The 13,100-nt window shown below is 39.1% G+C and overlaps 3 protein-coding genes across 10 annotated transcripts in view; 1 reads left to right on the top strand and 2 right to left on the bottom strand.

Moving 5' to 3' along the window:
• Positions 1-595: 595 nt before the first annotated feature.
• Positions 596-3,603, top strand: LOC144034184 (nodal homolog). Its single transcript, XM_077542764.1, has 3 exons — positions 596-788; positions 1,433-2,145; positions 3,262-3,603. Exons 1-3 carry the CDS (start codon positions 596-598, stop codon positions 3,412-3,414), a joined length of 1,059 nt encoding a protein of 352 aa, XP_077398890.1. The 3' UTR covers positions 3,415-3,603.
• A 187-nt stretch (positions 3,604-3,790) lies between these two features.
• LOC144034274 (eukaryotic translation initiation factor 4E-binding protein 1-like) lies at positions 3,791-8,095 on the bottom strand. The gene is made up of 3 exons (XM_077542966.1): positions 7,463-8,095; positions 5,320-5,511; positions 3,791-5,133 (listed from the first exon to the last, which is right to left on the bottom strand). The coding sequence occupies exons 1-3, from the start codon at positions 7,596-7,598 to the stop codon at positions 5,102-5,104; spliced, it is 360 nt and encodes a 119-aa protein (XP_077399092.1). The 5' UTR covers positions 7,599-8,095; the 3' UTR covers positions 3,791-5,101.
• A 134-nt stretch (positions 8,096-8,229) lies between these two features.
• Positions 8,230-13,100, bottom strand: part of LOC144034271 (ankyrin-1-like) — a 62,320-nt gene continuing 57,449 nt past the window's right edge. For all 8 annotated transcript variants that reach the window (XM_077542961.1, XM_077542962.1, XM_077542955.1 and 5 more), the window contains one exon: positions 8,230-11,878. Coding sequence is in view for 1 of the 8 variants with exons in the window: in XM_077542956.1 (XP_077399082.1) it covers positions 11,816-11,878 (63 nt within the window). In the remaining 7 variants the exon portion in view is untranslated. The remainder of the gene's footprint in view (positions 11,879-13,100) is intronic.

Raw genomic sequence — 13,100 nt, 5'->3', positions numbered from 1 at the left:
TGCAGTAACTGTCTATTAACCACTTACCGTAATTATTGTAAATAAACCGCACAAATATTTTAGGAAACAAACGTTAAAACTCTAATCTTAAAAATGTGTAATATCTGTTATATCTAATTAACGATGACGTAAGTGCCTATTGGCTAATTGCATTTTGACCTGAACATGCCTGTGTGTGTGTGTGATTAACTCCTGCAGTTGTCTGCTCATTAATCAGACAGCTCCTTAATCTCCTTAACTCAAATTATTGTGAAGCCTTCTTATCGATTTAAATCAAGCTGTGGCCACTTACTCTCTTTTAGACTCGAGCCACTTCAAAGGAGCGAAGTAGTTTCGATGCATCATATCACAAAAGAAAGTCGTGCTATATGGATGTACAGTAACCTATGCAATGAGCTCTGTTGTGGATCAAAGACGCAGATTGTGCCACATCCCCTTCAAAGGACTTCACCGATCTGCGTGGGTTTATAAAACCAAGGCAAGCATCTCGGCTGCATCATTTGGAAACTACCTGCCATCAGTGACAACACACGATCGTTGAATTATGACCAAACCGGTTGCGTTTCTCCTCCTGTTGGGTTTATGCGTCGCTTCGATGCACCCGGAAGCGCTGCTGCGCGCCTCCATCGGCCGCTCCCGACTCACCTTGCAGCGGCGCAAGGCCGGAGGACTTCCCGTCTTCATGATGCAGCTCTACCGGACCATGCTCCGGGACGGAGACAAGAGTTGGGCCGAAGACAAGTCTGGACTGCATGACTCGGATTCTGTGACAAGCCTTGTCGCTAAAAGTGAGTGGTGTGTTTTAAAATTGGGATATTGTTAATGAGATCTTGTCATATAGTTTAAAAAAATAGATACTTATATTAACCAACTTCAATACATATATATGATTCATAATTTCAGCACGTGCAAAATTCATGGTTTATAGACCACAGGTAGGCTACCAAGTTTACCACCTAAAATTACTTGGAGGGCCAGATTGGCCCTAGACCATGAATTTTGGGACCAATTCTTACTTCTGTATAGTAAATTGTATATTATTAAGCAGGCTTTTTCTAATGTGATAAAGATAATGAATCAGTTTTTAATATGTCAAAGTATGAAAGCGCAACACAATCTTAGGTGATTATTAGGGTTCCCAGCACCACAATGCCAAATGCATATTCTGTAAACAAACACAGTGCAGCTCAACTTCTGTTGAGCGATTTGATGGCTATAGTCAAAGCAATAACAAATGCTGTTATTAGTGTTTTTATAGCATCAATTACACTACTCAAATTGTTACTTTGCTAAAAAAAATTATTATATAAATTGTTATTTCCTATAAATAATTAAATGACGTTAAATGGGGTTTGATCATTATAGCTGCCCATTTCCAAAGCAAATCATTTTTATCAGTAATGATGCTAATTTGTGCTGGCATCTCTTCCAGGTTGTGAGCAGAGAGGTGACAGGTGGTCCATCACCTTCGATATGTCCTCCATGTCCGCCGGCGACCACATCCAACAGGCCGAGCTTCGCATCCGCCTCCGAGACTTCAGCGAGTCCCCCAGAGCCTCAGTGGACATCTACCGCTCGTGTTCCGAGTCTGACGACATCTGCTCCGGCGGCAGGTTCTTCCTGGGCAGCGTGATGGCCCATCCCAGCTCCATGAGATCCTCCTCCTGGAAGGTCTTCTCCATGACCCAGATTCTCCATCGCTGGCAGGAGCAGGAACCGTCCGCACGTCCGCCGGAACATGCCGAGCAGGATCTGGGGGCAATCCAGCACCTTACAACAAACCGGGTCATGATGGTGGTCTTCGCCAGGCAGAACCCCGACGCCCAGCGGATGCCGACTCTCATCCACACGGCCGTGCGCTCCAAGTACGTCAACCTAGACGGGGAGGACGGCCCCGGGACGAAGCGCCGCAGGAACAAAAGGTTCTCCCAGCAGCACCGGAGAGGAAAGATGTCCGTGGCCATGTCAGCCCAGACCAAGGAGGGTCCTCTGTGCAGGAAGGTGGACATGTGGGTGGACTTCAAGGAGCTGGGATGGAGCCAGTGGATGGTTTACCCCAAACGCTATAACGCTTTCCGCTGCGAGGGCACCTGTGCCACACCTGTCGACGAGAGCTTCAGGCCCACTAACCACGCCTACATGCAGGTAAGACTCTAGAGATAGACAGATATGTTTTTTTCAGGGCTGATACTGATTCTGATTATTAGTAGTCAAGGAGGCCGATGACCGAAATTTGAAGGGGGAAAAATATATTGGCGTCAAATTTTTTAAAAATACAAATGCTAATCTTGACTTTGTTGTAATGTCTTACAGCTAATTATTACTTATTAAACATTTTTTTTTTAGTTTTTTTAAAGTGTAGAAGTTTATTTATTTATTTTTAGACAATATAACTTCATTTTAAATAAATTAAAAAAAAAATGTTAAGGGAGATCCCAAGGTTATCAGTATATCTGAAAAAGTTAAATGGAAACTTAAAGAAGTAAATACAATAGCTCTGTTTTTTCCCCAAAAAACACACAAACCCTGAAATGTTTAACTAGGTCAAACAAAAACAAAAGGTTAAAAAGGTTCCGAGGGTCAGCAGCATCTCTTAGAAAGTTATCCCTATAAAGCCAAACGTATCGTATTAAATACAAGACATTTTGAGCCCTCTATTGAAATAGAGTATATTTATTAGTATATTTATTTATTATATTTATTTATTATTATTTTTATATATTATATAATATTTATTATATTAGTATATTTTCCCCCCATTAAAAACCTGACGTATAAGATCTGACACATGCATTGCACGGATGATCCATTAGAGGGCAGTATGACCCAGCTGATGGCCTTTCTTGCGACTATGCAAGATCGCCTCAATTGAGAAAGGAGAGACACCTATATTTATTAATAGTGGAAAATGTTCTTTCAGATTTTTGGAACTACTAATATGTTTGATATGTCTGTTTATTATTATATTGTTGTCAGCTATAAATGTACAAATTTAAAGCAAATATGACAAAAATCTAAAGTATTATGTGGAAGTTGATTTAAAAAAAAAAAGTTTGTTCAAAAGGACCAATAAATACTCTATTTACCAAGAATCTGAATGTTCGCTCATATATTTCATGGTTCAGGCTTAATAGGGTTAAATGAAAAGGCCGATACTGATATTTATCAAAATGCCCAATATAAGACTCACTTCCTCATTTCCTTTCCCATTCAGTTTTTTTTTTGAGCATCCTAATGAGTTTGTCTCTCCTACTTTTACAGAGCCTGCTGAGGCTGCACCACCCGCACAAGGTGCCATGTTTGTCCTGCGTGCCCACCCGTCTGGAGCCGCTGTCCATGCTCTACTACGAGAACGGCCAGTTGATCATGAGGCACCACCAGGACATGGTGGTGGAGGAGTGCGGCTGCCATTGAGCCCAGCCAAGAACATGTACACAATCACAGACTCGATTGTAAAAGTGGTATTTGGTATGATCGATTTAGGTGGCTTACATTGTGCCCGTTTCAAATGACACGAACCAAAAAGCACAGTCAGGTTACAAAGTCAAGCACTGGATTTCGAAACGTATTTTGACTGGAATTGACGTGTTAAATGTGAGCGCTTTAACGTTAGGGATGTTTGGGTCACATTGAGCCATTTGTTTGTTTACATTGTACAGTTAAACATTAAATTATTTCCTTTTTTTCAACAAACTTTGTATGAGTCATTATTTGACAGGAGCTTAGGTCTATGCTAATTAACGTGCTTCATCGCATTGATGAGAGTACAGTAAACAACACAATTCAAGCCTTGTAAAGAATTATTTGCACATTTTATTTAGATTTAAATTAGCCCTATGCTATCCTCATTAGATTTGCGAGTGAGCTGCTGGAGCGCATGCCAACTAGCATCAACTATTCACACTCACAAATACGGACAATTTAGTCTTCAAATATCAGGCAGAAATGTGGACCTGATGACCACAAAGGTTTTTTTTCTTTCCACTGTATAAGCTGCATGTATAAATGTAAAAAAAAAAATAAAAAATTCTATATTATATCACACAACATAACAAAAAGCAATATTAAAATTGATTGAATATTATAAAAGCTGCTGAATCACAATGTTATGTTGCATGTTAAAGGGACATTCAGTGATCCCTAGCGCCATCTAGTGGTCAATTAGAAGCACACACACTACGGTGGCTCAAAGAGGCCACATTTCGCAAGCCTAGCCTACCACCAATTCACACCACCTACGATTATATTTAAAAATATATATATGCGATACAACCAGGGTTATTATAGTTAAGAAATTTCAATTTTAGTTCGTTTTGAGTTTTGTTATTTAAATTTAGTTAGATTTAATTAGATTTCAGGGTGGTTCTGTTAGTTTTTAATAGTTTTAGTTTTTTTTTATGTTTATATTTAGTTTAGTTTTAGTTAGTTTCAGTATTAGTTTTTGTTTTTTATTTATGTATTTATTTTTAATGTGTATTACTTGTGCACAATATTTAATATAAAATGAAAACATCACTTCAATGTGACACACTTTCAAACGTCTTTATTTTGGTTAATATCAAAATAAATCTAGTTAAAATCACATTTTAAAATCATCCCCAAAAGCTCATGTATTAAATTAATTACCAAAGACTAAAACGAAGGACATTTTCGCTGTAATTATAGTTAAGTTTTAGTTTGTAAATATAAATTGTAGGTTCAGTTAGTTTTTGTTTAAAAAAAAACATTTTCGTTTTAATTTTATTTCGTTAACAAAATTGTTTTGTTTTTTTTAAATTATTTTAGTTTTATCGTTAGTTTTCGTTAACTAAAATAACCTTGGATACAATTTTTTATGCATACTACTGACATAAACAGTCTGTTTTTAAAATGAATTAATTATTAGTTCACCACTAGATGGCGCTAGGGATCACAGAATGTCCCTTAAAACTGATTTTAGCAACATCTAATATGCCACAACATATCCAATCAAGTAATTGAGGCATGAGTAATTTCAGTAAAATACAATTTCCCTTTAAGAAACCTAATTTCATATTCCACATGCGCTACATTTTAATCCAACATTAAAAATCTTTTTCACTCGAAATAGTTCTAATCCTCTTCAAATGTCCATGTCAAACTGGGCATCTTCACCTATGGGGGAAAAAAAGAGTGGACAGAAAAAAAAAAAAAACAGACTTCACATATATGCAAAGAAGTGTTACATTCAGGTACATGTCGATAAAATAGAATCTGGTGGAAATGCACACACAATTGGAATGAGCGCCCTCCTCGATCAAATGGTCAAGGAAGGTACTGCAGTGTACAAACGATGTTTACCTGCAACCTCCGTATGCTGGCTGTGTTCAGTGCGACCACTCTCACTCGCTGCCGGCTGGCAGGTCTCGGTGGAGGATTCCCGTTTGAGAGGCCGAGTGACTCCCGGGATGTTGGGGAGCTTCGGGGGCGTGTTAGCCAGAGGAGAGGTGCGACACTGAAGCAGGAACTTCCTGTCGTAGATGATTCGAGTTCCTGCAGAATAGTAGTTGTTGTGAGTAGTAATTTCAAAACATTTCATCGACAACAGTTTGGCCTTTTATTCACGTATGAGGTTCATCTTGACAGTCTACATGCAAAGTGCTTGTGTGACCTATTTTCTGCCCTGACACACATAGAATGGGCCAGCTGCATTTGTGTGTACGTTTTATCAGTGCGAATGTGTCCCACCTGCCACATTTACACAATGCAGTATCACTGACTACCGTCATGTGGTCACGCTGTCTACTTTCTCACTGTTACGGGGTGTGTGTGTGTGTGAGTGTGTGTGTGTGTGGGGGGGGGGGGGGTGTTAACATTGCCTTATTTGACTTGTTTTACCACAGCACTAATTTGGGCAGCTTACAGACAGTCAACATACAATAACAAACTAAAATGGCTGAATTGATACCTCTTTGACAGCGTCAATAAAAAGAAGTTATTCCATATTTTCTGATTCAGTTCTTCTTGGATGACATATATCACTATTGCGCAAGAGGCCCAGCACCTTTTCAAAAGGGCGCAGAGGAGTGAACAACAAAACACTGTTGATCATTAACATGGGAGACATGACAGGACTGGCGATGAAGCCTATAGATGATTGTCCTCTGGCAGGAATGTGTTTTCCTGTCAAAAGCCATTTTTAAAGTCAACCCCAAAATGTTCTTTATATTACGATATGTTGTGTGCAGTGGGCAACCATTTTGCCACTTACTCTTGACTATTCGTTAATTGTATCTGTGGAATATGTGTTTTTATTAGAGGTGTGCCAAAAATAAATTTTCAAAAGAATCGTGTCTTAAATGTCTTAAAATCAATTTTATTTAAATTATTTTATACTGTCTTGCCTTTGTCTGTGCGTGCCTTTATTTGGAGCGCTGTTCATGTTGTACCCGATTTGGCCACTGAGGGGCAGTGTGGGTTCCACGCAGTCTAATACACTGTTAAGTTGTAGCCACATTAGAGAGTAGAAGGAAAAAGTCACGATCAAGTTATTCCAATAAAAGTTGGTTTTTTTTGCAGTGTGGAGCCGTTCTTTTGAGTGATAAAAGTGCCGCTTGTAGCGAGTCAGACTGGAGTAGATCATTACAATTCCTTGCACATCTATAGATTGAAGCAAAATTCATTGTCGATCAAATAATTTGGAATCAAAAATCGCAGAGCCCAAAATCGGAATCGAATCGAATCGTGAGAGATTCAAAGATTCCCACCCCTAGTCTTTATCCATCTCAGGGGGCGGCCATTTTGCTACTCGCTGTCAGCTGAAATGACATGACAGTTGCTCAGGGAATGACCAATCACGGTTGACATGATTTCTGAAGCTGAGCTGCAATTGGCTGTTACCTGAGCAACTGTCATGTCATCTTCAATCGACAGTAATTGACTAATCTGACCGCCCCATCAGATGGATAAAAACTCATATTCCACAGATACAATTAATGAATACAATTGAGGTGGGTATTAGGTTATGTATGTAGTGTGCTGTACACACTATAAGAGCAGTAAGCACACATTTGCCATTTTGCCCCCTTGTTATATGTGGGGTCTCTCACATTTTAAAAAACAGTTAAGATGCAAAACATGTCATAATCTGTTTTAGCTTGAAATACTTCTTTTTTATTATTATATTTTTTTATATATGAAGGCAATCTTAGCATTCTGCTCAATGTCATCACGGCCCCCCCCCCCAAACATCGCATATAAACGGATTCATAACATTTTTTTTCACCATATCAGTCGATAATAAACACTGATATTTATAATCTTTACACTAAATTGATGACTGCGTTTGCCTCGTGATCCCAAATGGCTAATAGCACACTGCGAGCAGTTCTCCCAATGTAATTCTACACTACCCCTGTACTATTTTAAGCCCGTTTTATGTTCCACTTTCTGCAAAGTTTTCCTTGGAATTGAAAAGGCCCAGTTCGACCCATGGCCGAGTTACCTCCGGGCGTGGTGCTGAACACGGTCCCCCCGGGGGTCATGGAGTACTCGTGGGGCATGTGGGCAGCCTCCAGGACCGCCACCCGCCTCACGGCCGGTATGTCCCGGCTTCCGCTCGTGTGACCTGCCGCTGACATAGCTTGGAGATGACTGCATTCACGGTAAAAAAAATAAAAATATACAAATAAAGAAAAGATTGTCTAAAATTGCATCAAACAAAGTTCACCGTTGCCTCCATGTGCTACTATTGAATCCAAAACAACCCAGAAAGTCCTCCGACGCGAGTACGTACAGCGGCGGGCTGTGATTGGCTGAAAGCAGGGGGCGTCACAGACTGCGGAAGTTGTAGTTTTTTGTCTGTTTGTTTGTTTTTTAGCCTGGTACGGAAGCAGAATGATGACATATCCATTCATATTATCCGTACCGAAATACACATTTTACAAAGACAGATGCATCTCAATAAATTAGAATATGATTAAACGTGGTTATGTAGTTCAAACGAAAAAGTGAAACTCATAATACGATTTTTTTTTTAAATACTGAATGTATCTTAGAGCTAACAAAAAACAAAATTAATTATTGCGAAATTATGAAACAACAAATGATTATAAAAAAAATAGGTATGAGCTGGCCTTTAAAAAAACATCTTATAGTATTTAATAACGTATTTCAGCTTATGAATTGAAAATATAGAAAATAATTTACTGAGGTTCACCACCTGTATATAAAACGGTGTACATTGAAAATCATTTGGGAATGATACAAAAAGTATGTCACATCTTTGTTTATTAAGTCTTGTAAATGGTTTGAGCTGGTGTACAGGGTAAGATGATCTATACACATTTTTAAGTCAGAATATTTCTGATTAAAAGTCTTGTATACATTTTTTCTTCTTCTTCTGGACCAATAGAAAAGAAAAGAAAAAAGTGGTCAAAGCTACGTAGCCTCTACATTCCCCATCGTGTGGGCATCGGCTAACTAGATAATGCTGAAAGAACATCCATAACAACTATATGAGGGTGCATAGCATTCTAATGAAATATATTTTGTCATATATTTTTATACACATATTTTCATAAAAACATCTTTTTTTTGTGCATGGGTGCAGTTGCATTCCTTAGGATAGAATAATATGATATTGCGTTTACATTGTCATGTATTTATTCTAAAGGAGTATAGGTGAGATCTATTCTTCTTCTTCAGGTTTAAATGTTACAATACTCTTTAAAATACATCATTGGGCGTTACGCTACCCTTTCAAGTGACATGCCTGCTTGTTTTCGCAGACACATTGCATCATAATTCACCTATACCCTGACCCCAAAAACAAAAACTCAACAGACAATATACAAATAGTAACTCATCCAAAAACAATTAACACTCTCAATCATCTCACAGAGAAGGGCCCTGCACAAAATAAAAACACTTCATAGTTTCTGAAAAAACTAAAAACCTGAGTGACGTGTTACCAGTGTAAAATGTGATATGTGGCAAATATAGTGCATGCACTGGCCATGTAAAAATGTGTGAAATGTGTGCAAAATAATGTGCTCATTCGTTCAGTCTCACTTGCTCATGCTACAGTAGCACTTACAGTACTTATGGGATACATAGTTTGTGTTTTATTGTTCAGCGCATGTGTGTTACCGACCGTGATATATGACAACATTTTCACTCAGTTTCAGCATTAAAAAAATAATAATTCAGAGGAAAGTTAGTTTACGAATAGGCTATTTGTTTAGGGTAGGGGTGGGCGGGGTTACCTTTTTCCAATTGGGGCTCATTTGGACAAATTCCCTCGTAGGAGTTGCTCACTGAAATTCACCAGGCCTGTGTTCAACCAAAATGGTCGACTTCATGTTCAATGTCACCCACTGGTCCTTCAAATAGACACGTCCAACAAAATTCATGTTGATCAGTGAAAACTGGTGATGGGGCAATTTTCAATTTTTTCAACACAACATTTTTTCAGTGGAATTAGCCTCCCTGCTAACGGCTAGTTGGCTACCTCAAATAAAAAATGATTGTCCACCTGTTTACTTTCAGGCATCAGTCCTTCAGACTTTTTATGATAGATAAGTACATTAAATTTAATTAAATTTTTAATAATTTTTTTTCTAACTTTCCAGGGCCAATGTGATGCCTAAATGGCCTCGTCATCCCAAAATGGCTGACTTCCTGGTGAATTTCATACATGGGTCCTGAAGATCTTTTCAGCCAATAGCATGATGTACCAATAAACATTTGTTCAATTGTTACATAATATTTTTTTGGTATGACAATTGAGGACCTTAACCCCCCCACCTCTGCTCTAAAACCACATAGAGAAAACATGACAAATGATATATATATTAATTGTATTAGATACTGCAACATAACACTGCTTGATATGCTAAAATGCTGTAAAATACAGAAGTAAATCTCTCAGGCGTCTGCAGTCCCACACTGATATCACACTGATCTGACCCTGCGTCAGCGTTTTCTCACTGACTCACTCGCATCAAGGTCGACGCAGCACGCTGGATCCCGTGTTATCCAGGAGGTGAAAGAAAAACAAACTCCAACGTGTATGTCTACAGAACTTCCTAACGGCGCTCGACTCGCGTGCGGATTTTATTGCTGTGGCAAGTTCACACGATCTGACACCCTGACCGCTCCGTAAGCATCTTGATTGCGTGTGCTTTTAGTTTGTGACGACACATCACGAGTCTGGGGTCGGGGAGAATGACGACAATCACAGTGCTGCCTGCACAATCACACGTCATAATAGCACAATACTGCACTGTACTTTTTTTTTCTCTTTACGCTGGAAAGCATCACATCCTGCAGCCAACGTGATTGTTTGAAACATTGGATGGATGGGGAAAGAAGTGAGGAAGGGTTTTCTGCATATCAAGTGAGGCTACTGGTTTTGGAAAGATGTCAGCTACCGAGATGAAGGAAGAAGCGGCATCTGAGTGGACAAAGTTATGGAGAGTGACCATACCCTTTAAAATAAAAATGTCCCAGCTATTAAAAGGGAAGTCAACCCCAAAAAGATCTTGATAATAATCAGAGATGGCAAATCCTGGTCCAGAAAGTAAAAACCCTGCCACAGTTTCGCTTCAGCCCCTCATGCTAGCTAGCTAGCTCCCTGGCAGGTAAACAAGCACCCGGGGGTGCTAGCTAGCTAGCCCCAGGGGCTTAAGCCAAATTGTGCCATGGTTTTTACTTTCTGGACCTGGATTTGCCACATCTGATATTAAAATGTTGTATGTGCCCCTATTAGTATAAACACGTAATTCTGTTTAATATTGCGTTTGTGGAATATGAGTTAAGCAGCAAAATCCACCCTTGTTGATCCATTTCAGAGGGCAGCCATTTTGACATCACGGTTGCTCAAAGCACAGTAAACTACCAATCACGGTTTAGCTTCAGAAACAGGCAAGCCATGATTGGCTGTTACCTGATGAGCCCTAAGCAACTGTGATGCCATTTTCAGTCGACAGCAAGTGACAAAATGGCCGCCTTGAGATGGATTAAAACAGGTGGATTTTGCTGCTTAACTCATTTTTTACACATGCATTATTAATTGGAATACTGTGTTTAGACTTGAGGAATGAATATTTTTGGGTTGACTTCACTTTAAAAAAATAAAAGTTGAATCTGTATTTTTTTTCAGGGAGAAAAACAACAACAACAACAAGGGGAGGCCAATTCAGCACACAAAGGACTAGACACTCAGAAGCAGGCGAGCACAGAGGCGCTCTCTTTCCAGTGCTGACATCACAGGGCCTTTGAGCCAATCAGGGGCCAGGGCTCAGCACCCCGTCAGAAGCAAGAAAGGCATGCGGCAGAGAAGACACTCACACACACGCACGGCGACACACGTCCACGTAGCAGAGCGTGCATATTTACGACAAGCGCACACGGAACAAAAAGGGTCCACCGAAAGAAGCGTTGGCAGGATCAGCGGAGGTCGTTCTTGATGTGGGGGATTGATTACCTTTTTTTTGGGAGGGGGGAGCTTTAGTGTTAGATTGAGTCTTTAAAAGGGCACAGGACCCAAGCGTGGGCCCGCCCCCTCGTTTGCGCTCTCTTCAGTTTGTATAATGACAGTTCAAAAGGTCTAAGTCATGCACCGGCAGTCATCATGCAGTTACAGTTCACAGGAAGCACTTTTTGTCGTTTTAGTTCAGTGACATTTGCTGCTTTTTTTTTTTGGGATTGTTTTGTAGAAAAAAAAGCCCATGCTTTAGTTGAAGTGATACTTTACAAATGTTATAAAACTACAAGTTGAGCTCTTCAACCGCTGAAGATGTGTCACATGTGGAGGGTAATCCATGGTTATCATTTTGGTAGTCTGTCATGTCGCTCACTTTCCTTTGCGCTCCGGATGTGGTTTTGTGGAGGAAGCTTTGGCAGTGGCTCTCTTGTCCTACGACACACACAATGATAGAGAGTTAGAGTTTGTCCGTGACAAAATACAGTAGTACCTTGACTTATGAGTACATCAAATTCAAAATCGACATTGCAAAGTAGAATGCAAAAAGGAAACCCGATCGAGGATTGGTGATTGGCCGAAAAATCCTGATGGTGTAAAACCTGGTAAAGGCAGGATTTTTTATTACAATACTGGTGAAATTATTACATTACTGGGTCGTATTGAAATTTTAATTACATTAAAAGCATTATTATTTTTTCAGGAAATTATTACATTATAGGGTGCTACAAGGTGCCTAAACTTGTGAGTTTATTTCTTGTAGATTCGTGTTTCTCGGAAATTTGTGAGTTTTTTTCTCGCAAATATGCCAGTTCATAATGTCACAAATCTGAAAAAAAACACGCGCAAATTTGCCACTTACGATGTCACAAATCTGCAAGTTTTTCCCCCGTGAATTTGTGAGTCTTTTTCTTGCAAATTTGCCACTTCAGAATGTCAAAAACCTGCAAGTAGTTCTTTCTTGTAGAGTTGATTTTTTTTTCTCTCGCAAATTTGCCACTTTATAATGTCACAAACCTGCAAGTTTTCTTCTTGTAAATTTGTGAAGTTTTTTCCCCTCATAAATTTGTGAGTTTTTTTTCTCGCAAATTTGCCACTTTGTAATGTCAAAAACTTGCGAGTATTTCTTTCTCGTAAAGTTGATTTTTTTCTCTCTCGCAAATTTGCCACTTTATGTCACAAACCTGCAAGTTTTCATCTTGTAAATTTGTGAGGTTTTTTTTCCTCGCACATTTGACAGTTTATAATTTCACAAAACTGCAAGTTTTTTCCCCTCACAAATTTGTGAGTTTTTTTTCTCGCAAATTTGCCACTTTATAATGTCAAAAACCTGCGAGTATTTCTTTCTCGTAAAGTTGATTTTTTTCTCTCTCGCAAATTTGACACTTTATGTCACAAACCTGCAAGTTTTCTTCTTGTAAATTTGTGAGTTTTTTTCCCTCACACATTTGACACTATAATTTCACAAAACTGCAAGTTTTTTTCCCTCATAAATTTGTGAGTTTTTTTCTCTCTCGCAAATTTGCCACTTTATAATGTCAAAAACCTTCATGAACTCACACATTCATACTTTGGTGGCAGTAAACTACGTATGGATCTAACACATTTTAAGACCTTTTAAGGATTCGCAGGAAGCTGATAAAAGTCAGAAATATGT

This window comes from Vanacampus margaritifer, chromosome 14 (genome assembly GCF_051991255.1).
Source record: "Vanacampus margaritifer isolate UIUO_Vmar chromosome 14, RoL_Vmar_1.0, whole genome shotgun sequence".
Classification (NCBI taxonomy): Eukaryota; Metazoa; Chordata; class Actinopteri; order Syngnathiformes; family Syngnathidae; genus Vanacampus; species Vanacampus margaritifer.
This window is presented reverse-complemented; position numbering and strand designations above follow the sequence as displayed.

Excerpts from the sequence above, each read along its gene's own strand:
- LOC144034184 (XM_077542764.1), top strand. The coding sequence starts at position 596 with ATGCACCCGGAAGCGCTGCTGCGCGCCTCCATCGGCCGCTCCCGACTC. Across the intron at positions 789-1,432 it reads GACAAGCCTTGTCGCTAAAA|GTTGTGAGCAGAGAGGTGAC; the intron begins GTGAGTGGTGTG and ends CATCTCTTCCAG. Across the intron at positions 2,146-3,261 it reads CTAACCACGCCTACATGCAG|AGCCTGCTGAGGCTGCACCA; the intron begins GTAAGACTCTAG and ends CTACTTTTACAG.
- LOC144034274 (XM_077542966.1), bottom strand. The coding sequence starts at position 7,598 with ATGTCAGCGGCAGGTCACACGAGCGGAAGCCGGGACATACCGGCCGTG. Across the intron at positions 5,512-7,462 it reads GTTCAGCACCACGCCCGGAG|GAACTCGAATCATCTACGAC; the intron begins GTAACTCGGCCA and ends ACTATTCTGCAG. Across the intron at positions 5,134-5,319 it reads CCAGCATACGGAGGTTGCAG|GTGAAGATGCCCAGTTTGAC; the intron begins GTAAACATCGTT and ends TTTCCCCCATAG.